This window comes from Zonotrichia albicollis, chromosome 12 (genome assembly GCF_047830755.1).
Source record: "Zonotrichia albicollis isolate bZonAlb1 chromosome 12, bZonAlb1.hap1, whole genome shotgun sequence".
Taxonomy (NCBI): Eukaryota; Metazoa; Chordata; class Aves; order Passeriformes; family Passerellidae; genus Zonotrichia; species Zonotrichia albicollis.
This window is the reverse complement of record NC_133830.1, coordinates 8,549,426-8,572,764: the sequence shown is the minus strand read 5'-3', so window position 1 is coordinate 8,572,764 and position 23,339 is coordinate 8,549,426. Positions and strand designations below refer to the sequence as shown.

Here is a 23,339-nt window from a genome sequence, read left to right as displayed (position 1 = left end):
TGGATCCAGGGTTTCATTCTTCAGGCTGTGCCTTTCCTGGCCTTGTCCTGCCTTGTTCCTCACTTCTGCTCCCCTGGGGTGACCCAAGGGCTCCCATAACCCTGTGAACTGCCTGCTAGGAGCTGTGCAGGGGCTGTGGGAAGCAGACAATGCTGTGCAGCACAGTCTGTTATCCTTCAAATGCTCCAGGAGAAACACTCCATCCTCATGTTTTGCAAAACTGCTGGTCTGCTTCAGAGAATGGGGAAAAACCAGATACAGTCATCGGAAATTAAAGTCTGTACGTGATGCAAATTCATCCCTGCCTCTGATGGCAGATAAACCCAGTGCAGCTGATCTCATCCCAGCAGTGCCGGGCTCGGGAGGGGTTGGGGACAGACCGTGCTTGGCTGATGCCTCTGGGCAGGAGCAGGAGGTGGGCAGCTGCTCCCAGGATCTGCTCGGTGCTGGGCAGAGCCTGGGGACTGCTCCAGGGGCACTGCGGGGCTTTCCTGCCCGCCTTTGGGCAGGGATCTTTCCTCTCCCTGAGGAGAGGCTGCCCCAGGCTGGGCTGCAGCTCCGGTGGTGCCTGACCCGGGCGCGCCGGAGCGCTCAGGAGCGCTGCTGGCTCTGGCTCTGCCGGTGAAAGGCTCCCACCTATTGGTTGTGCTGCACAACTTCAGCTGCCCGAGAAACCTGCACTCCCATCATCCATCCATCCATCCATCCATCCATCCATCCATCCATCCATCCATCCATCCATCCATCCATCCATCCATCATCCATCCCTCCATCCATCCATCTCGAGGTTGGCACATCCCTAGCATTATCCTGACCTTTGATGGGGATGTGCCGCAGAGGATTTAGCCTGGATTTAACCCAGTGTAAGAACATGATAAAAAGAGAATGGCTTCAAAAACTGCTCTGTCATTACATCTGCTTATCATAATCACTTTTGAACACCTGAAAACTACGGGTGGGATGAACTGTGAGTAACCTGCCTTGAGGCCCATAAAAAGGAAGGCAAAACTGGTGCAGAATGTGGAGGGGAAAGAGAGGGGCAGAATCCCTGACCTTTGCCTTTCCCCCGCCTCCACCACATCCTGAGGCCTCCAGGAGTTGACACTGGCTGCTTGGGGAGATCCTGCAGCCCTGGACCGAGGTCAGGAGGGAGCTGTGGGACCCCTGCCCTGCTCCTGTGCCCCCTGGCAGGGAGGGAGCACCAGGAGCAGACCAAGGTTTGGCTGCAGAGACCAGGCAGGGGTCCTGCATCCCGAGGATGGGCGGCCACATCGCAGCCAAACTGCTCCAGGGATCGGGGAGGGCAGATGAGACTCTTCAAACAGCAGAAAAAACCAGTGCAAAACCTGCTCCACTCCCCCCACCTTGTCTCAGCAGTAACCAAGGCAGCAGAGTGAGGTGGTGACCTGTCCTCTGCTTTTAAAAGTAATCCTAGCATTTTCTAACTTTTCTCGACTTTCTGTCTCTTTGCCTCTCTTACTATTAAATCAAAATATCAATTTTTTGGCATCAACATTTAATCTTGTTTGTTTTTATCTTGTTTTCGGGAATATTTTGAACCTTCAAAGCTCCTTCTGTTTTATAAACAGAGTCTTAATTTTCCTTGCTCTTCTGGGTTTAAACTAGTTTGTAACACCCAGGAATGATACTTTGGTCTGCAAATATTAACCTTCATTGCTGCGTGTTATCCCTGTGAATTTTTGGCCTTATTGTGCTGTAGGACATTGGCAAGAGCTCCAAGGCGAAACCACCAAAGTCTGAGCATCCCTAGGGATGACTTTACCCAGTGCCATGTGGGGAGAGGGAGCTCCTGTGAGCAGGGCTGTGGGATGGGTGATGCTCGACTGGTGGCACAGGACTGGCATGCTCTGCCTGTGGGGGAAAGTGTTGATTATGCTTGAAAATGGAAAGGAGAAGGTAGTGTTTTGTAATTAGAAATCTCATTTAAGAAATTTACAAAAACTTCTACAAATTTTTTTAGTTAAAAGATAGAAAAATAAAATACCCGAAACTGACCCATAGATTAGGATGGCTTGGCTGCAGCCTGGCCACGTGTCTGCTCAGCTCTGCAGGCACTTGTACAGCTCCTCTCCCAGGCCTGCACAGCTCCTGCTGTGACACAGCCAGTTCCTGTGAGCTGCTGGACTCTGTGACCTGGCAGTGGAGAGGCTGCAGTCCCCAGGACGGGGCTGGTGTCCCTGTGTGACTGGTGAGGCTGCCCTTCATGGCAGGCTGGAGCTTGGGGCTAGTCCATCTTCCTGGGGGCACAGCCCTCCATCTCCAACAGCTCAGGCCAGCCCTCGTATTTATTTGTCTCTCTATCATTTTTAATGTGCTGCAGGAAAAAGAGAGAGAGAGGATGAATGAGGAGGTTGGAGCAGTGCAAGTCTGCCAGGTGGCAGAAGCTGCAGCTGGGTTTGGTGTGGGGATAATGCCACTGCTCCTTGTCTTCTGCACACAGGTGGGTGAGGTGCAGCTCGGGGGGTGCCATGAAGAGGATGGAGCCTGCAGAGCTCCTGGCAGGGGAGGGCCATGTACCTTTTCAAAGGGGCTCTTGTTCATCAGCCCCTTTGCTCCCAGGAACACCCAGTTGTCCCTGAAGCCCAGTGTGCCCACGTGGCTGCTTCCCAGCTCCGTGAAATACGCCCGCACTCTGGCATTCATCCTGACAGAGGGAAAGGAGGTGTCACTGTGCTGCCAGCTGGGTGTCCCCTCTTTCCCCCTCTCTGTTGGTGGCAGCAGCATGCCCAGCTGCCCCAGCTGTGTGGTTTTGGGGAGCCTGGTGTTGCTTCCGTGAGCCAACTCACTTTGTGGCAGCATCGTCATAGCTTGCTGTGAGCACAAGGGTGCCACGCTTGATCCCTTGGAGGAAGGTCTGCAGCTTGGTAACATCTGAGAGAGAAAAAAGGGATTTAGGAGGTACTTCTGCATGGTAGCTGGGGGAGCCTCCTCTGGGCTGCTGGCAAATAACCTGACTGTGCTGGTGCTAGCCAGGATTTGGGGGAATGGGGGGCTCCCAAACAATGCATTCCCCATCCTGTGTTCCCTCCTGGGCTCTCCTGCACTGCACAGGACTGATGTCCTCCTTTTGGGACAACGGCAGGGTGGAAATTCCACCTGCATAAATTTTGCTTGCTAATTTCGAAATCCAGCTGTGTAAATTTACCTCCCAGCACAAGAATTGAACCTGCCTGGCCTCAGAGCTGCCTTCCCTGCCATGGTGCCTCTGGCTGGACCAGGGGAATTTCTCCTCATCCCGTGTCTGTGGGATGCTTGAATCCAAGGCCCCATCTAGTGGCACACGAGCTGACTGCTGCTTTCTTCCCTGAGCATCTCACTCACAAACTTGGCTGGAAATCTCATTATATTGGTGATTCTCCTTAAAACCAGAGTTACCAAGAGCAGGTTGCAAATCCACGGAATGATTGAGGGAGCCCTGTCTCCCTGAGCTCCCTCCTTTATCCTGCTGTGAAAGGCAGGGGAATGAGCAGCTGCTCAGCCACCAGTGTGCCAAAACTGAGTTACAGGTTGCAAAGTATCAGGATTAGTGTATCCTGATCTCAGAAAGTACTTTTCTCAAGTCTCAAGTGCCTTGGTTAATTCAGGTGAGTGAAATCATGTTTTCCAGGCTACTACATGCTTGTAAAAGGAGTGAGAAGCCAATCTTGGATGTGGAAATGTTGTGAGGACTCCAGGCTTGATGGCCTCAGGGGAAGCTGGGCTTTTACCACCCAGACTGGTCAAAGCCCACTTTGACTTTATCATTAAATAAATGGCAGAGAAGCAGCTGCAGCAGCCAGCAGGGCTGGTGTGAGCTACCCAGGGGCAGGGTGACTGAGCTTACCTCCAGTGTACATGTCAAAGGCATCGGTTTTCAGGAGCTTCCCAGTTGTTCCTGAAAGGTTAAAATTGAAAACAGAGCACAGTGAGTTTGCCCTGGGGTGGCTCTGGGCCTTGCCTGGCCATGAGCAAACTGCTTTGCTGTTCCCTCAGTGTGTTGTGACTGCTGCAATGGTGACTGTGCTGCTTGGTGGAGTTTGTGGAGCTGGTTGTGCACAACCCAAGTGGGTCTGTTCCCTTCTCACTGGCAGTGCACCATGATTGTGGCTGCGCTCCCCAAGCACCACCAGGTCGATGTGCTTTGGGCTCAGCCTCAGTGCCTGGGACAGGGTTTTCAGTGGCCTGTGCTTTCCTGGGGAAGGAAGGACCCTGGCAGTGGGGAGAAGGGGGTCAGTGCCTTCTGACTCACCATTCACCAGTGCAATGTTCAGGCCTCTGCCAATGTTGTTTTTCACGCTGCTCATGAGGCTGGAAAGGAGAGCAGAGAGCACCAGTGAGTGCAGGGATGCCCTGGAGATGCTGACACCACTGAAACTGTGGTGGGATGCAGTTGCTGTAGATAGCAAAGTAACCAAAAGTGGGAGCAAAGAAATCTATTTAAATTTTTTTAAACCACAAATACACTGTGATGGCCATTGATGTGCTTGGCAGAGGCCAAACTTGCCCTCTTGGAGGCCAGGGCTGCCTTGTCCCTGCCATGTGCTGCTTACACCAAGTCTTCAAAGCAGATCGAGGGTCCCACCACATTTGCAGCACCACTGATGATCTTGAAGGCAAAATGATTCTGGGGGCAGCTCCTCTGGTTCCCACACTTGTGCCGGGGCAGCTTCTCACCTGTGAGGGAGGAGTGGAGCTGAAGGTCATGGCTTTGTCCCCATGGGGGGACACTGGCTGTGTCCCTGGGGGCCTGAGAGGGGCTGGACTGGGATGTACTGGCCCGCCAAGGGGGCAACACCTGGGCCAATTTATTCCATGAAGGAGGCTTGTCCTGGGGCTGGGACCAGCTTCTTGTTTGGGGTTTATGGTGCCAAGGCCAGGTGCTGCTCCAGGTGTGACACATGCTGTGTGCTGCGACCATTCAGAGCTGGTGTCCCAGGCAAGGCCTTGGGGCTTTTCTGCCCAAAGTTTCCCCATTCTTGGCCAAGGCTGGGGCCTGCCAGAGACCCACTGCTGTGTGCAGTAACAAAATCCCCTGTGTTTGGGAGAGGGGGATTTTTGCCTCAGGGAAGGGGCTCTTGAAGGAGATCCCAGGCTTCCACCATCGCCCTGAACCCTGGAGTTGTGTGATGAAGTCGAGAGCAATACTCACTGCTGGGCTTCTTCGGGGCACCTGTGGGTATCAAGCAGGAGGATTAGACACCCTGAAGGAGCAGCTGTCCAGGCACCAGCTCTGTAAAACTGCTTCCCATGGCTGCAGGCATCCCTGGACCCACCCACCCCAGTGCAGCTTCCCACCACACCACACAGTACATCACACCACACCACACACACCACACACACCACATACCACACACCACACGACACCACACACTGTCCCCTCCCTGCCCTGATGGTCAGAGCTCGTGGCTGAAGGCTCATCCAGAGGCTGCAAATCGCAGTGCTCAGGGCAGCTGTGCCCAGCTCTGGGGCTGGCTCCCACCCTGGAGCCTCTCCCACCGTCCCTCTGGAGCCCCCCGTGCCTCACCGAGCCAGCTGCGCAGGCTGATGGCTCTCCAGCTGTGCTGGAAGTAGGTCTGCATGAGGAACCAGGTGCCCAGCAGGGTGAGGAGCACCAGCACGGCCCGGACCACACCTGGGAGTGCGAGAGGGGCAGGGTGAGAGCTGCAGGAGGGGCAGGCACCACATCATCCCTCTGGTTTATTTTGATTTGATCCGTGTGTCCCCAGGTTAGCAGGCACAGGGTCACAGCCAGTGCCTGCACGGTGTGGGAAGGCAGCTCACAATCCCTCACCCTCCAAATGGATTCTGATCTCTTAATTACCATCTCCAGGGTATGTGGTGGTGCTCAGATAGGCATTTCTGTTCTGCTGGGAGGCACTATTCATATTTCTCTCTATGTTAAAGTAAATCTGATAATTACTCAGAAGGCTGTGTAAATCCAAATATTTCTTATGTTCCCAGTGCTGGGAAGGCTGCTATCCCCCAATTAGTCACTAGCTACAGCAGAGCAGCTGCTGGTACAACTGTGATTGGCATTTGGCTTTAAAGCAGCGCTCATCAGAGCAAAACGTTCCAGTCCTGCACGGAAAGAGAGCAGAAAAATGTACTTTTATTGCAGCTGAATGGCTCTTATGGAACCAGGAACGTCTCAATAGCCATCTCTTCCCAGTCACAGAAGGTTTCACTGGGAAAAATACAACAGGCTGAAATAGACACAAATCTTGTAAAAACCTGATGCTTACACAAAGGCCCTTTCCCATGTCCCTGGCAGGGGAAGGGCAGGCTGCTGGGCCTGGAAGGCACCATGCAAATGAGAAGGAGACATAAAGAACCACAGAAACCCAGAGAAAAGTAAATGTGTCCCTCCTTACTTGTTACCCGCATGGTGGTGGGCAGGAGCACAGCTGGGAAGGACTGACAGCCACAGGTCACCCTGAGGAAAGAAGGCAATGCCTTAAAGAGTGCCTGTGACCCACCAAAGCCAGGCACGTTCTAGGTGAGAAGGTGATTGCTATGTTCAGTCACATTTGCAATAGTGAGGACGTCATCAAAGAAATGCAAATTCCTACCGCGCAGAAGGTCCCACCCTGATTAGATCCTGGAGCAGCTGCACTGCCTGAGCTTCCTTCTGGAGCCTCTGAACCCTCCCCGGGTCTGCTGCCTCCTGTGCTCCCCGTTCATGCCCTGGAGCAGCCTTTTCTGTTCTGCTGGTAGCAATGAGGACACTTTCAATCACATTTTCTTCCGGGATGATGCAGGGTAGATTTCAAATATTGGGCACTGCAAAATGCTGAGGACAAGCTGGGAACAAGCCTGTCTTTCTTAAGATCCAAAGGAGAAGAGAGGAAGGGCAGCACCACTGTGCTGAGGAGAGCAGCCAGCTTGGTGGACACCTGACTGAAACCCAGGAATATTTCCACCTGGAGAGTCTTCACCCCGGGGACAGGGAGGGGTTGTCATTTGGAGCATGAACTGTTTCCTACCCTGGAGAATCCACCTGCTGCCCTCTGTCCTCTGTCCCAGTGCCACCCTGACCGATGGGACAGGCTCTGCCACCCCACACTGGGCTCCCCAGGGCTGGGACAGCTCCTACCTGTGCAATTCGGGGCTGCTGCAGTCTGCTGAACCTCTGTCCTGGCAATGCTGGAGCCCTGTGCTGAAATGTCACTTGTGAGATGGGTGCTGAGAGTTCACGAGCAACTAAAGCAGCCCTTCAGTAATGTTTGACAGAGAATTTGTCAATGAGCTGTGCTGAGAGTTGCTCTTCCTGTTTGAAAGGTAAATAGGAGCAGCGGGCTGTAGCAGGGCTGGGCTGGACGTGGATTTCAGGCTGCTGCGTCACAAGGAAGGAGAGAAGAGCTTTTCCTCCTGCCCAGCCCTGCTGTGGGTCCCCTCCCAGGGCTGGCTGTGTTGTTGACCCTGGCTGTGGATGGAGCTGTGTCCCCCCTCAGTGCCCCGAGGAGAGGCTCCCTGTGGTTCCCTACACCCAGGGGTGGTTGCAGCATCACTGTCTGGGGTTTTAGGCAGCCCCATCAGTTTCAGCTGAGGTTTCTGGAGCCTGGCACTCCTCCCTGTGTCACTCCCCTGCTGTCCCCAGACCTGCTGTGACACTGCAGCAAGGACAGTCTGCCAAAGCTGCTCCCAGCTCCCCAAGGAGACTGGCCCACCTGCATTAAGGGGAGCCTTGGGAGGGATTTGTGTCCCCCTTGTACCCAGACAAAGTGGTTTTGTTTGTGTATGAGCTGGGCACTCTGGATTCCCAGCAGCATCTCCCCTCTCTCTGCAGCTGCTCCCCCCAGAGCAAGGCTGGCTGTGAGCAGGAATCTGTCCCCAAGGGAGGTGACAGGGGGTCTGTGATGCCACAAGCCCTCCCCACACCCCAGCCCTCAGCACAGTCACTCTGGAATGGATTTCAGGGCTTGTGTCTGAGCTGGCATGAGCCAGCCCATGGTATAAGATCCACAGACCTGAAAAAGGACAGTTTAAAGGTTTTAGAGGACAAACATTGCCTGTGGCTGGATCTGGAGGGGCAGCACAAGGTTCTTCCCTTTTGCTCCTTTCAGCATGAAGTTTATGAACACAGGGACTCTCTTCCCATTTCTGGCTCCCCATCCCATGCCTGATCTGTTGATGGGGCTGGGAAATGGGGCCCCATCACAATCCACTTGGGGCCACTTCTCACAATCCCCCTTGGCAAGTTGTGGAGACTTCAAAAGTGGTATTGGTTTGCCTTGGGAGTTTGCTGTTTTCCCCACAAGTGCCCTGAGCAGAGCCTGGATCTGGTGAGGATTCAGAGCTGGGGTGGGACTTGAACATAGAGAGTGGAGAAAAACTCCACTGGGTTTGCAAAATCTTCCCTGTTGGGTGCCCAGTCTTGCAGTGAACATTGGCCTCGCTGGGGCCCACTGCACAGCCCTCCCCTTTACCAAAGCTGTGGTTTTATTCTTTGCACATATTGATTTCATCGCAGAGGAAGAGAAATGGAAAAATAAAACAATAAATGCCAGTGCTTTAGGGAAGTAATATATTTCTTTGGGCTGTTTATCTTCACCTTAATCCCAGATAAAATTTATTGGGTGGAGTCCCTGGGTGCTGAAATTCCTAGAGCCTGATTGCATTACAAGAGAGTGGCCCTGTCCTGGGACTTCTATTATATTATTTTTTAATTGTTTGCATCGATAATTTTTTTTTTCTTTCTCGAGTTGTGCCAGAATAAAAGGCACCTGTGTTCTGGCATCTGCCAGAGAGCTGCTGGCAGGAGAGGGAGAAAAGAAGGAATTGTGATAGATGTTAAACAGAGTTATTTGTCTAATAAAGCCTCAAACTTGTTTGCTTAAAAAAAACATTTCAGGAACAAGAAAGTTCTTGGACAAATATTGTTACAGCGGCTCTCAGTGTTGAAAAGGAAAAGCTCCACCCCAGCCTGCTCTGGCCTGAAGCGCCGCTTGGCGGAGCTGAGTCACTGCTGCTGGGGAACAGACGGACAGACAGACAGACAGACAGACCCCTGCCCTCCCGGGGAGCCCTTCCCGGATGCACCCGGCCAGTGTTCCTGTTCTCCCTCGGTGCTGCAGGAAAACTTCACTGCTCTTACCCACAAAATTCTGCCTTTTCTTCTTCCTTCTTTTTCCTCCCTGCTTTTGAGCCCCACGGGTCCCTCTCCCTCCCAACAGGTCCCTGACTGTGAACAAAACCATTTTGGTGCAGAGTGGGGATGCAACCCCAAAAGGGTGACTGCCAGATGCCCACAGCCCCTGAGTCAAGTTTTGCCCCATCCAAAATCCAGGGATTTCCCGCACAGCTGAATGCAGGATGCACAGGAGGGACTGGCAGGGTGGGAGCACATCCCCCCTGTGTTCAGGGTTTATCACCACAGGAATGGAGGATGCAGCAGTGCCATTGCCAGCCTCAAAAGGAATCAGTCTGACTGAACTTTGCTGAGTTGATCAATAGGAGGCTGCTGTTTACTAGAGAGCTTTATAAATTTTCTTGCTTATGAAAATGCTTGGCCAGCTTCTGCATCCACCAAATGGCTGGAGAGGGCATCCCATGGCAGAACTGGCCCTGGCACGAGCCCTCAGTTACCTGGGGTGTTTTGCTGCTTTCTAGCAGAAAGCTCTTGGTACCTTGCGTCCTCCTGCCCTTCCACCTAGCCTGGTTTATCAGAATTCCAGATGATGCCATCAGTTTATTAAAGGAAGTAATTCTGTAACTGGTTATTCAGTAACGGGCACTGTGTGGGGCAGCAAGACCTGGTTCCTACACCAACCCTTTCAGCAGGGCAGGAGAAAACAGACAATGCCCTGAGCAGGAGCCTGACCTTGGACGAGCCCCACATTTGCAGAATGAGCACCCTGCAAACTCATCCATGGCCACGATGGTCTGACCAACACAGCACAGCACGGCACAGCACAGCACAGAGCTGACTCCAGCCCATCCCTGCTCCCCTCAGCTCAGCCCATGACCCAGCCCAGCTGTGCCCCACGGAAAGGATGCCCAGGGCTTCCCCTCCACCTCCTCTCCCTTCTCCTACGAGATGAAGAACAACTAAAACCTCCCCCAGACAGCCCCCTAACCTGCCAGCAAGTCCAAGGACAAGCACGTTATTCAGTGATGCTCCAGGGGGCAAGGGGACGGGCCAAGCCCACGCACCGCTCAGTGTCCGGGCGGGCTCCGGGCGCGCTGGCACATCCGGCCAGCCGGGGCTCCATGTGCTCGGCACCTGCCCAGCCTGCCCAGCCCTCCTGGCACCTCCCCGAGCCTGATACCTCCTTATCTCCTTATCCCCTTATCTCCCCGCGGCAGGGAGAACAGAGCACTCACTGCTGCGGTCAGCAGCGCTTCCTGCGCAGGTTTGCTTCCCTTTGGCCCTCGCCTTTTTGGGAACCTCTCCCAGAGTGGGCACCAGCCTGACTTTCGGCTCTTCCCCGAAGCAGCACACGTGGCTGGCAGGGGTGCTGCAATGGGAACAGGGGGCATGAAGCCAGGAGTGGTGTTCCCCAAAGTTATATAAAACCAGAACAACCTGATCTGTCGGGATTTCCCCCCAGCTGTGCTGCAGGTGTGTGGCTGGCCCTGAGTTCTGCTTCTCTGCCTGTCATTTGTAGGAAGCTGGAGGTTCCTTTTCCAAATAAGCATTTATTTATCCAGCAACGGTCCCAAGCTCAAAAGGAGTCCTGAGTAACTCAAGGTACAGATTTAGGCTGTTTTCTTTTTAATCATTTATCATTGGTGTTATTATGGTTCTGAAGGAAAGAATCACTCCTGAAGTTAGCATTAGGGACTCTCTCTTTTTTTCCAAAGTTGAACTTCATTTACCTGGCAGTCAAGAATAAAAGTGTTTCCATTCCTTCTTTCCTTTTTCTTTTCCATTCTTACCACTTAGAAGAACCAAACATCTTCTCTTGGAGCTTTTAAAGCAATTTTCATTCAAGAAACAGTGGAGGAGTTGTGGGGCTGGCAGAAACAGTGCTGCCTTTGGGACTGCAGCTTGCACAGGGCTGGAGCAGAGCCCCTGTGGGACCATTGCTGTTTCCTGATAATTAGTGTAAAACCTGAAGGTGATCTCTGTATAAAGTTGTGCCCTCAGCTTTTCTTTGCTTCCCCCCAGTTCTGGTCCTCAGTGCTGGGCAAGAGGTGCAGGAGGAGCTGAACTCTGGGGGAAATCACAGCCTCTAAATCAAACAGGGTTCCAGACAGGAAGCAGAAAAGCAAACACACAGAATAGCCTGGGCTCTGCCTTGGGATAATTATTGCCCTCGGAAGGAAATTCTAGCTGTGGTGAGAGTCTGAGCTTAAACAGCACAGTCTAAATCAAAAATCTTCTGCCTCTCAGGGGAAATATCCCTCCTATTGGTTGGTTAGCTGCTGGCAATAACCAGCTCAGCTCAATAACAAAGTGCCCCAAGCCATGGAGTGCCCAGCGCTGTCCCTGCTGTGTCCCCTGCTTGCTGCCCTGCAGGAGCAGCCCCAGGGCACGGGGACTGTAACACCCTGGGGAGTGTTCCATGGAGCCTGGTCCATGCTGAGCTTCCCTCCTCCTTCAAGGGACCTGAGGCCAAATCCTCCATGGAGATGGAGCCATTTCTGCTGCTTGCAGAAGAACTGAGCAAAAACCATCAGCAGAGCCACGAGCTTCCAACAATGAAATTGTGTGTGAAATGCTTCTGCTCTCTGGAACTGAACATTTCATCCAAGATGTTTCCCTGAAACCACAGGAAAGGATGGGGAGCTGTAGGCTTTCCTTGTAGCACACCCTGGTGTGGGGAGCCCTCACGTCCCATCTCTGTATCCTGTGGTAGCCCAGGTTTTGCCCATCCACTGTGGCACACAGCAAAAATGGGCTTTTAAATCCCACCTAACATTAGGGAATGTGTCAAGTGGGAGTGGGGCAACAGCTTAGTTTTGACTAAGCAAATAATTTACTTGGTGCAGTGCAATTAAAATGCACCAAGCCTCATTCACAGGCTTCCCCAAGGAAGATATAGAAAAAGAGGAATCAAGAAAAAAATAATAGATGTGGTATCAAGAAGCTGCCAGACTGGGGAATGAATAATCAGTGGTGCAAACTCACTGCACTGTGATCAGCACTCTGGTAGACCAGCAGGAGCGAGCTGGTGAGTGAGGAGCTGTTCTCCTCCTCCTCCTCCTCGCTCCATGTGCCAACACTGGGTGCATTGACCCTCAGTGAGTGGTGGGAGCACTGGGACACTGGTGCCAAGAAAGTGGCTGCAGGACTGTCCCTCCCAGGATGTGAAAGGAGGTTTCCCCCAGAGATCCCTGGTTGGGCTCTGCTGTGCCAGTAAAAGCTGCTTTTCAGGAGTGAGCTCACTTGGACAAAGTGTTGACAAATTCCCTTAGGAAATGTTTGGCCACTGATAAGCACAGTGGGTGTTTGGTTTCAGCTTGCTCCTGCCCAGCAGGTGTTACGTGTAGCTCCTCGGCAAGGAAACGCTCTGTACCTCCTGTGTTTGTGTTAAACACCGCCCGCAGTCCCGCACGCCACATGGGTGAGAGGGAGAGCTGTCCCTGCAGGCACACCTCCCTGCTGCGGGATTGTTCACCCTGCCCCGAGCAATCCTGCCCTGGGCTCGCCTCTGCTCTGGCCCTGCTGCAGAGCTCGGGACCGGCGCTGTTCCACCGGGCACACAGCGAGTGAATCATGTCGGCACACCGTGACACATCCCCGGTGCCGCGGGTCACCGAGCATCCGGCACGGCTCCCTGCTGCCGGATGGGAGGGGTTGCGTGAGGACAGAGTTTAAAGAGGGCTGAAATAACAATCCCGGGCAGGAGGGCGAGGCAGCAGGAGCTGTGTGGCCGGCAGGGATGGATGGTCGGTGTGCCGGCTGCCGGGGGTGCTGTTGTGCAGCGCATCCCAGCGCCCAGCCCCGGCTGCGCTGCTGCGCGGAAAGGGAACCAGGGAACTCACAGCCGCTGGTATATTAAACCAGAATATACAGAAATTATCCCGTGCCGTGCCCAGCCCCTGGTCTGTGCGCCCAGCACAGCCAATCTGCTTTTATTGTTCTGCAGGACTCCTCTGCAACAGAGCGATGACAAATACTAGGAATTAGCGCGGCGTAATTACTCCGTATTAGCTGAATTCACAGTATAGACACAGATCATAAACAGCCATTGATTATTCCTAATTCCACATTTTTACCATTCTGAATTGAAGCAATTATGCCTGTCTGAGGGAATTAGCTTCTCTTTCAACCCTGCAGGTTCCCAGTCACTGCCCTTCCTTTCAGAGACTTTTTTTAATACTGAAAAAAAGGACATTCAACACAAATCCTTCCCTACTTCTAAAATAAAATGTCGTCTCCTTAGTCCCTAAATCCCTCTGACTTTGTACCCCAAAGGTTGCTCCTTTTGCTGCCAGCTACCTCAAGATTCTGGTGGCTGCTTGGTGTGTTCTGTGGCAGCTGGGCCACAGCTCACTGCACCCTGGGCTCCTGCAGGGGCATCAGCAGCTCTGGCTCTTGGTGCAGGGGTTGCAAAGATGTCTGTGGGAAGGGGCCTGGGCACACCAAGGCTCGACATCCATCTCCTGGTGCTCGTTGGTCCATGAAAGAAGTGCTCCTGTTTAAGGATTGTCTCCTTTTTGAAATAGGCCAGGACATGATTCCAAAAGCTAATTTGAGCCCCTGGTGAAATCGTGTTGGGGGCCTCTGTCTCCAGGTTAACACCTGCACCTTCCCCAGACAAGAGGCTGGTAGACCTCAGCACTCCCTTGCTACAGACTGAAAGCAGTATTAAAAAAAAAAAAAGGCATGTAGATATAAATTATTAATATTTGCATGGGAAATTTCTAACCCTATTAGTATCATATCGCTGAATTTGTTTCTTGCGCCCAGCAGTGATTTCATTACAAAGGGTAGCAGAGCGTAATGCCAGCTCTGCTGTGCTGGCTTGCTCAATTAATGATGAGAGGGGCAAGAATCTGCTGTTTGTCGATGGCACAAGGCCTTTGGGACTTTTTGCTTTGCCCCTGGCACAAACTGAGGGGTGGTGGGTGACTGAATGCCACCAGGCATGTGCTGCACTCACAGATGTGCTGGGGTGCCAAGCTGGACCTGGGGGGCTCAGCCCAGAGAGATGTGCTGGGGGGGCTAAGCTGGACCTGGGGGGCTCAGCCCACAGGGAAGGAGACTCAGGAAGGTTCTTACTGCTCCCAAAAGCCCCCTGAAAGAAGATTGTTCCCAGGTGGGGGTCAGTCTCTCCTCCCAGGTAATGAGCAACAGGACAAGAGGAAGTGAACTCAAGCTGTATGAGGGAGTACTAGATTGGATATTAGGAACAATTTCTTCACCAAAAGGGTTGTCAAGCATTGGAACAGGCTGACCAGGGAGCAGGATGAGTCACTGGAGGGATTTAAAAGATGTGTAGACGTGGCTCATGGGTCATGGTTTAGTGGTGAACTGGGCAGTGCTGGTGGAACAGTTGGACTTGATGAACTTAGGAGGTTTTTCTGACCTAAACAACCCCATGATTTTAAAGTTCTATAAAGAGATGAGGGTCTGAAAAACCTCTGGTCCAAAACCCTTCCCACTGCTGGCTTCAGACAGGGAGTTATTTATTCCAGGCAGTGGCTGTGACCATTGAGCAGCAGCAGCAGTTTTTTATTGCATCCATTCTAGGACACTGAAGAAAGATTATGCATGCTTGCACCATGCCAGCTTTTTATTAGATTGCAGGCAGGGGTTAAACTGATCCTTGTCAGCACAAATATAATGCCCAGGGTGATGGGAGCAGCATAAATTGAGGACAAGAGGTGGCCGCTTTTACCACTGCTCTCAAGAATGCTCTGCTGTTTTACTGCATCGTTTGCTCTTTAATTGGGACATTTCCCTCTGGCCAGGGGATGTCTTTCCTTTTTTTGCCAATGAGGTGCAATAAATAAATGGGCTGAGACACAGGCTCTGAGGGGAGGTGCAGTGCAGAGGGCAGATGAGTGAGCTACCAGAGCCCTTTGAGTGTCCCCAGTTTGCCACAGTGGCACCTGTGATGATCTGGTGCATCTCTCCCAAGCTGGGGACATGGGCAGGGGCTTTCTTGTGGTGGCAGGGGGTGGCAGTAGTGCAAATCACACAGGTGCTTCATCCATTTGTCACCTCCATTTTTTTCAGAGTACTGACATCATCAGGTGATGGACCTTAGTGCTGGGTCATGGGGTGTTTGTTTGTGGCCAGTTCTGGTCTGTGTCATTGAAAAGCAAATACTCAAAGGAGCACATGACAGTCCTGCACATGGGGCCAGCCAGAGCTGCTGGTTGGTTACAGCAGAGCAGGATATGGGGGTCTGGCCACCCCAGCTTGGGGGGTGAATAAGATTCTCATTCACTTGTCCTGTTATTATTTACCTGCAGTAGTAAATGAATTTGATGTCTTCCACCCCATCTCCCCACCCTCCCTGTGCTGCCAGCAGAGGAAATCCTGCTTTTGTGCTGCTAATGGACCTCACAGATCCAATAAAACATTACAGTGCAGACAAAATGTCTCTTTAAAAGCGCAATAGAAATTCAAACTCTCCACTGAGAACAAAGCCAGTGGGGCTTTTTGCATCTCCTGTTTTTATAGTATTCTGTAACATTTGTAAAGTAGATCACTTTCATCGAGGGAGTCTATCTTCTCTCCCAAGCTGTAATTCCTAGACTTCTTAAAGAAGATTTCTGCTCACAAAGGAAATAAAAGATAGAAATATGATGCTCTCTGACATTTGAACACACTACTGAGAATCTGAATTAAAACGAACAAACTCAGAAAGTATCATTTATACAGCAATCAACTTTAAAAAGTCACCATCTGCTAAGAGTTACCACCCGGTGTAGCTGTGTCTTTACTGCCAGACAGAGAATAGGAAATAACTCAGGGAGCTCTCCTGCACCTGCTGGGTTTTTCCTGGCGCCGTGCTCGCTCTGAGCTGTGCTGGCTGGGGAGCCACAGGGTGCCTATTGCAGCTCCTCCTACACTACAGAGCACAATTCTGAATACAGCTGCCATTAGCAGGGAGGATTTGGGGCTGTTCAAGTTACAGCTTGGGATCAGCTTTTCAAAAAGTCTAAAGGGCAAGAGAAATGACCACAGCTGGAACAAGGGACCAGGATGTGGTTTATATTTAGAGATCTGACTTTTTTCCTTGCTTGCTGCTCACCTCCTTGCTGTCCCCCACCTCAGTGACATTTCCTGGTTTCTCATTGCCCTTTCTACTTTTGTCTTCCTATTTCATCATAATTGATGATAAAATTACCAAATTCTTTGCCCTATGCAATCTGTCTAGTGCTCACCTTGCAGTATTTTCCCTCATTTTGGTTTTCCACTGCTCATCACCTCCTAGAAAGGTTGTGAACTTTTTGATATAAAAATTTCCCATCTAATTTTATGTCTTCCACCAAGACCACTCTGTGTTTAGGTGATTCTTTGCTCAATCTAATCCTCTGTGCTGCCACTGCCCAGTGCCATTCCCTCTGTCTTGGAAATTGTGGTGGTTTCCCTCTGCCCTCTCCACGCACAAGACTCAACTATGGCAACACAATTGCATGCACCACTTCAAGTCTTTGGTGTTTTTGGAAGGAGCTAGGAACTGAGCTGCATTCATGAGGTGTATCAGCTGAAAAAGCGTGGAAAGGCTTGTGCAAGTAATTTCTGCATTGCCTGCCTTCAGTTTTATACAACAGCACCAAGTGCCGGGAAGCTGTCATGGCTTTCCCCCACTGTTTCCCATCACTGTGCAGCACTGATCAGAGATTGGTTCAGATGCAAGTAAACAAGGCACAAGAAACGAGTAAAGAGGAAAAAGTGTCCCATCAAATTTCCCTTGTGTCTGTGCCATCACTGAACCCCATCACTGCCAGGGCTGCTGAGGGGCATCATCATTATCTGGGCTGGTGCAACAGCACCCATCATGGCAGGCAATTGCATTCCTCTCCCCTTTTAGGACTTTTAAGCCTCTCACCCCATCCCTCAGGAGGCCTCTGTGTCCTGTCTCCTTTCCAAGGTCTTGTCTTGTTGCAGAGACTGGGTAAGGGATTACAGAAAATCATGTTACTTTGTGCCTGGGGAACGATGCTTTTGTCCTCACCCTCAGTTATCCTGTGTGTGTTTGTAGCTTTGTGCTGGCTTGGGGAATGACAGTGCCTGCAGTCCTTGTTGACTTGCTTTAAGGGTTTTAATTGCATTTAATCACAGAGGGCTAATTAAAGTTTGGAGGCTTTATTTCAGGCCAGTTAATAGATAAATTAGTTAAATTAATTGTGGTTTGTTGTATACAGAGATACCCTTGGTTTGGCAGAAGGGCAACCAACACATGCTCTGATGACAAATATTTCCAGCCTGGCCTGTGGGTCTGGAATGCCCAAACCTCTGGAGACTGATGGTTGGTGTTACAGGATGTGGGGCTGTGAGTGTCTTCTTCTGGCTTTCTATATCATCTCCACCATCAGTCATACAACCTCACTTATTGCAAAATTAAATAACTCTTTTAAAGCTGGATAGGAATCTGCTGTGAAGCATGTAAACACCTTGCACAGGGGCAATTGCCAAGTGCCAAAATGGTCTGTTCAAGGTTAAGTTTTACATTTTAAGCTTCTTTTAGGTGGAGGATAAAGCTCAGGAAGATTCAGAAAGCAGGGTGACGCTGCCTTGAAGGACAGCAAATAACATCTCTATTTTCCCCTGTAAATCAGCTGCCTTGGGATCCCACACTCACATTTCATTGGTCACCTGCTTTGGATTTATCACCAGGAAAAATCAACATGTGCTGAATTGTCTATAATCCCTCCTCAGATGGCGGGGATTGAATGAGCTGGGATTTTGTTGCTTTGTTGAGATGAAATGTAATTACCTTATGGGGCTTTGCATGGTGTGTTAAATTCTGCCAGTATTAAAGCATGATACAAGCTATAGAACTGTGCTGCTTGCTGAAGATTTATGGAATAAAAGGTATAATTTCACACTTGACTGCATTTTATTTTGAAGTTGGATGTTGACGTGCTTTTCAGTTGTTTAGATGTGTTTATTTAGCCTTTACTCCTGGTTGAGACAAGCAGGCTGAGGGATTTGATGAGTGAGAGGCTGGAGTTGCCTTCCTCACTTGCCAAAGGAGATGCCTGAGAATTTGCAAAGTATTCAAAGTGTCCACAGCAGCTCCAGGTGACAGCAAGGCTCAGGGTTTCTGTGCTTGAGATGACCCCGAGGTGTTAGAAAGTCTCTTTTTCCCAGCCCCGAGATGGAAGAAGGAGTCGGGATTCTTTGGCTCTGGTCTTCCAGATTGTTTATTCTCTGTTATATGTAACATTCTTTTCCCACCCACCCAGCCCCAGCTGTGGGACCACATCTGGAGAGACCCTCCTGGCAGTGACCACTGGATCTCCTTCACCAGAGAGGCCCTGAGTGAATCCAGCACTGAACTGAAGCTGCTTTAGAGGCAGGGGCTCCCCTGGAACAGGCACTGCAGCCCTGGTGAGCTCTGTGCCTCTGTGCTCCCTCATTAGGGTGTTTGCTGTCTTGTTACAGCTAATAGATGACTATTATTAATATAAAGTTCATTTTTCCCTAATAATTCCCTGAACTCATCAGCCTTTTCTGGTACTAAAACACCTCCCCTGCGCCCTGTTTCACCTGATTTAATATTACTTCATGGGAGTTGTTATCTCCTAGAAAAACATTGCAAACTGTGGCATAGAGCTCAGTGGGGTGTGCACAACACACAGCTCACAGCCCCCTCCCAGCCAGCCCTCACACAATGTGCTGATGCTGAGCTTCACAGCAGCATCTTGATTTTAACTATTTAATAAAGGCTCAAAACTGCTTTCTTAGAGAGCCTGCATCTGTAATTATTTTCTCCATGAAGTAATTTTGGTTTCACAGGTAAACACCAATCTCAGCAATTTCCACTTTTAATGCACAATCTGATTTAGGACTAAACATCCTCTGCCTGCTAAACAGGTATTTATTGCACGCAAGCTGGCCTGACTCCCTTCCTCACCCCCCAGGTTTTCCCTCCCCCTACACAATAATTATGGTTTTTGGGGGGGGAAAATGTGTTACAACACACGCCTGAGGGGGGCCTGAGCAGTTTAACAAGGTTTAATTACACCAATAGCAGTGTGGGTGAAGTATACAAGTAAACAAGTCATAAATCAGCTCATGAAAGGAGCAGAATAACCCCCATCCACCCACCCTGAGTGCAGACTGCACTGCACAGGGGTGTCCTGCGTGTTTGGGGTGTGCAGATTGGGTGCCATTGAGCTGCTTGCAGCCACAAATGTCCCCAAGCACCAGGTGTCACCTCCTGCTCCCCCAGGACTGACCCTTTGGGATGAAGGCTCCTGCTCCTCATCCCACACAAGACTGGGGCTTTTCCAGGAGCTCCTTCCCCCAGGATCAGGGGGCTCCTGTCTGCCTGGCCATGGGCTGTCCCACTCACCAACCACTGCAAACGGTGTCCTGTCTCCAGCTTGGATTCCCTATGGAAGGAAGCAGTGATGATCTGCAGCATCTGGATTGGTTTTTCCAGAGGAACTTTGGGAATGTCCATGGTGATGTGGCAGCTGGTGTCCCCCTGCCCAGAGGGGATTGGCATCATCCAGCACCACTGTGGCCAATGAACCATGGGTTAAAAAGGATTTACCTGACACTGTGAGAGAGCTCTTAAGGGCTGTTAGAGTGTGCTCAGTGATCCAGCTACACAAATGTGCCAATGTGCTTCATAAAAGATTTTAACTGCTTTAAAATATAGTTACAGGCTGTTGCATAAAGGAGAAACAGTGTCTTAACTCTTCACAGGCATTGAATCTGCTTTACTTCATCATGTGTTACAGTGATTTATGCAAGATATAAAAAACAATTGTCAAAAATGTGAAAGAAAAATTCAAAGCCAAGAGCACAGCCATTCATTCTGATAACATCTGGTAACGTGTTAATGCAGGGGAAAAGAAACATCAGTGCTGCAAATGGAAAGGGACCATTCAGCAAACTAAACTCTTCCCTGGGAAAAAAATTTCCACAGAATAATAATTATCCATTAGCTTTAAAATAAACTACAAGTTAATAGATGTTTTCCTAGCATATAACACGTTTTTCCAGGGAAAACAAATCTATCACCAAGCGAATTTGTATTTCTAATGCTCTTTATTTTCATGATTGGATCAAAACAAAGCCTTGTGAAGATAGAAAAAAAAGGTGCCCTAGAAGAATAAAGGGTTATAATTCAGTCAAGTTTTCATAATGGCACTGCATACCCACTGCAGTGGAAAGAGAGCCTTGAGACTGAATTAGTGCCTGAACATTTTGTGCAAAATCTTTCATTGTTACAGGGCCTTGCCAGTCCATATTTATGTGGCTTATAAGGTGTCACGTAGTTGTACATTTTAATCTCCTGGCGCTGAGTTTATTGCTGAGAGGGCTGCAGAGCTGGAGGTGTCAGAGGACCAGGAAGGGAAAGCAAATTCATGAATTAGCACCCTTATCCTTATTTCACTGGGTTTTTATGCAGAGCCCCACAAATGGGTGCCACCAGGGTTTTCTGGGCTCAGGGTGCCCATGGATGGGGCCAGCAGAGCCCAGGGAGGAGGAAGTCTGTTGGAATAGGGAAAAGGCAGGGCCCAGGGCGTGGGGCTGCAGCCACAGCAGGGCTGGTGCAGCTCCCTGCCACAGGCACCTGGCTCAGCAGCTGGGCTCTGCCTGGCACTCAGTGCTAAATCCAGCTGTAAATTTGACTACAGACAGCTCATTCCCCTTTAAACAATGCATCATTAACCTGCAACAGTGGCAAAGTGTTCCCACGATGACCTTCAGTGTGATGAGTGCACAAAGTGATATCAAACCCCCTGTTTCACTTGGAGGAAGGTATAAATACCTTAAATACCTAAAATACCTTCTGTCTGTGTGTGTGTAGCTCTTAGGTGGCTCTGGAGGGGAAGTGGCTGCAGGAGATGGGATGGCGGATCCATGTGAGCTGGCACTCCTGTCCTGGGTGTCTCAGAACCTGCTGTGGGCTGGTTTGCTTATGAGCTGGAAATTAACAGGAGATGTCAGTAAAAGATAACAGGAGATATCAGTAAAAGTCCTTGGAGCACCTTGCAGATGGACAGACTGACAGACACTTCCTTCTATTGGCACAAGAGGATTTATAGATCCTGTTAAATGAGGTGTGATGCACAGCAAGGGCCCTGCAAGGTATCCCTGGCACCCTGAGCTGCCAGGCCCTCAGCACCCAGGTCCTCTGCCATGGCACACAGTTGGATGACTCAATTTTACCCCACTAACATCTCAGAGCACTGACACAATGCTATTCTTCCTCAGAGGCTCCTCTCAAGCCCCAGTGAGAAAACAGCAGCCTAATGCACAGGAAACTACTGCACGGGATGTTTGCTGAGCTTTATGTATTCATTAGAAAATTACTCGGTGCTGTAATAAATGCATCCAGAGCTTTGATATTTTGCACATCAGGTGGTAAAACAGTAGCTGGGAATAGATTGCCTGTGTGGAGGTTTCTGCCTTGAGTGCTGCAGCAGCAGATGGTCTAATAAATATGCAGTGCTCTAAAACAACGTCAGTAATTTCTGTGACCTCAGGTTTTTTGGTCTCCCATGCAGATAAAATGCACAATCATCCAATAATAAACTTTTTCATCAAAGAACCCCCTAAGCAGAGTAATGTAAACATCTTTTGAAGTGCACTAGCAGTTTGCACTGGGAGCCTAGCTGGGTTTCTTTATGAAAAGTGTTTTACTGTTGCTCTATGGGTCAGTGCAGAGAACCCACCACTGGCATAGACTGAAACTCTTCTCTGGCAGAGGCCAGGTGAGGATACCTGTGAGGACTGGGATGAGAACTCAGTGTTAGTCCCCAGGAGCACTCCAGCCACAATGCAAAAGTAAAATTGCATTTTATTTAATGACTTAAAGCATTTTTCTTGTGCTGTTTTGTAACCGATTTCTGTAATCTTTCAAACCTGCCTGTTCTTCAAAACTCCTGGTGAAAGAACACGGTAACAAATTGAACCCTGAGATGTGCTGAAGATGCAGGGCTGATCACCCCCTGCTCGCTGGACCCTCGTGCTGAGGGAGCCAGAGCAGCTGCCCAGGGCTGACATCTCCTTTCTCCCCCAGTGCTGAGGGGATTCCTGTGAGACGCCTTGAAGGACACCAGTGCAGGGGCTGTGTAAGCAGAGAGACCCATCTGGGCCACATTTTGATAGAACTACAAAAAACAGCCTTGGTTACAAGCATAATTCTGGTGCTGGGACACCTGGTGTTTGCACTGGCCTTGTGCTCACCTCCAGAAATGTCTCTCAGCTCCTCAGCATCCCCAGCCCAAGCCCACTCTCATCAGCCATGCAGACTGGATGAGGCTTGGAAAGGGATTAAAAGCATCACAAGTGTTGACTCACCGCTGATTTACCAGAGGAACTTTCATAACCACTCTTACCATGCAGTTTAATGCTCACAGATTATTTGTGTGCTTGAAAACTGTCAGACTTGGAAACAGAGCTGCTTTTGGAGGGGTGTGACAGGAGCAAAATCCTGCTCAGGTCTTGGCACCCTGGGCTGATGCATGTGAGCCCTGGGAGCTCGTGGCTGCTCCTGGGTTTCATCCAGGACTCTGCATTTGTGCTGCTGACAGTGCCTGCAGCAGGATCCCTGAACATCCCATCAGAAATGCCTCTGCAGCTGCTAATGAGCAAGTTAAACACCAAATAAGAAGAAATTACAAATATTGTTGATACACTTACATATTCCCATGGGTATCGTCAAGCCAAGCGTTCAGTTTATCAGGGAAGTGAATTTAAATAGTTTTTTTCAAGATGCCAAAAAAGGTGGCAGATAAGGATGCCAAGTTTCTATAGTAACCATGAGAAAAGCAGTGATTATCAGCAATATCACATAGGAAAGACTGGATTGTCTTTTCATTTTACATGTAGCCCATTGCTTAAAAATGAAACCCTTTGAAAAAAAGGAAAAACCTTATAGAAAAAAAAAAAATTGAATATGAAATGCATTATGCAAAATTATTTTCTAGGATTTTCCAGCCTGTGTATCCTTGCCACTTGCCTCAGTGTTTAGAGGATGAGTCTCTGAACAGAATGCTTGATGGCAGAAGAATATGTGAATAATACAGCAGGACTTTTCATATTTTCTCACCTAGTAACCCAGGCAGCAGAGGAGAAAAATCAATATTGATTTCTTACTGTAAGCTCCTTAGGACAGGGTGTGTTCTTTGTTTGGCACAATGAGCTCAGGCACAGACAACACTTGGGTACAAGGGTGTGAAATCTCAGGGCAGCTGGGAGGAGCCCAGGTGGCAGCACAAGGTACCAGGCTCAGTGCTGCTGCTCT

General features: G+C 50.1%; 1 protein-coding gene across 2 annotated transcripts; it reads right to left on the bottom strand.

Moving 5' to 3' along the window:
• Nucleotides 1-1,617: 1,617 nt before the first annotated feature.
• Nucleotides 1,618-22,769, bottom strand: FAM3D (FAM3 metabolism regulating signaling molecule D). Of its 2 annotated transcripts, none has more exons than XM_074550219.1 (10): nucleotides 22,736-22,769; nucleotides 6,372-6,433; nucleotides 5,525-5,632; nucleotides 5,150-5,170; nucleotides 4,551-4,674; nucleotides 4,250-4,308; nucleotides 3,845-3,895; nucleotides 2,808-2,892; nucleotides 2,539-2,665; nucleotides 1,618-2,335 (listed from the first exon to the last, which is right to left on the bottom strand). In XM_074550219.1, coding segments are annotated over exons 1-10 (729 nt in total). In that variant the 5' UTR covers nucleotides 22,738-22,769; the 3' UTR covers nucleotides 1,618-2,245. The 2 variants fall into 2 exon arrangements, with proteins under 2 accessions (XP_074406320.1, XP_005488436.1); XM_005488379.4 differs by lacking the exon at nucleotides 22,736-22,769 and adding an exon at nucleotides 7,094-7,326.
• Nucleotides 22,770-23,339: the final 570 nt, after the last annotated feature.

Bases quoted from the DNA above. Each gene is read 5' to 3' on its own strand.
- FAM3D (XM_074550219.1), bottom strand. The intron at 5,633-6,371 runs GTAAGGAGGGAC...TCGCACTCCCAG, and splicing joins CACCACCATGCGGGTAACAA to GTGTGGTCCGGGCCGTGCTG. The intron at 4,675-5,149 runs GTGAGTATTGCT...CCTCCCTCACAG, and splicing joins TGCCCCGAAGAAGCCCAGCA to GTGAGAAGCTGCCCCGGCAC.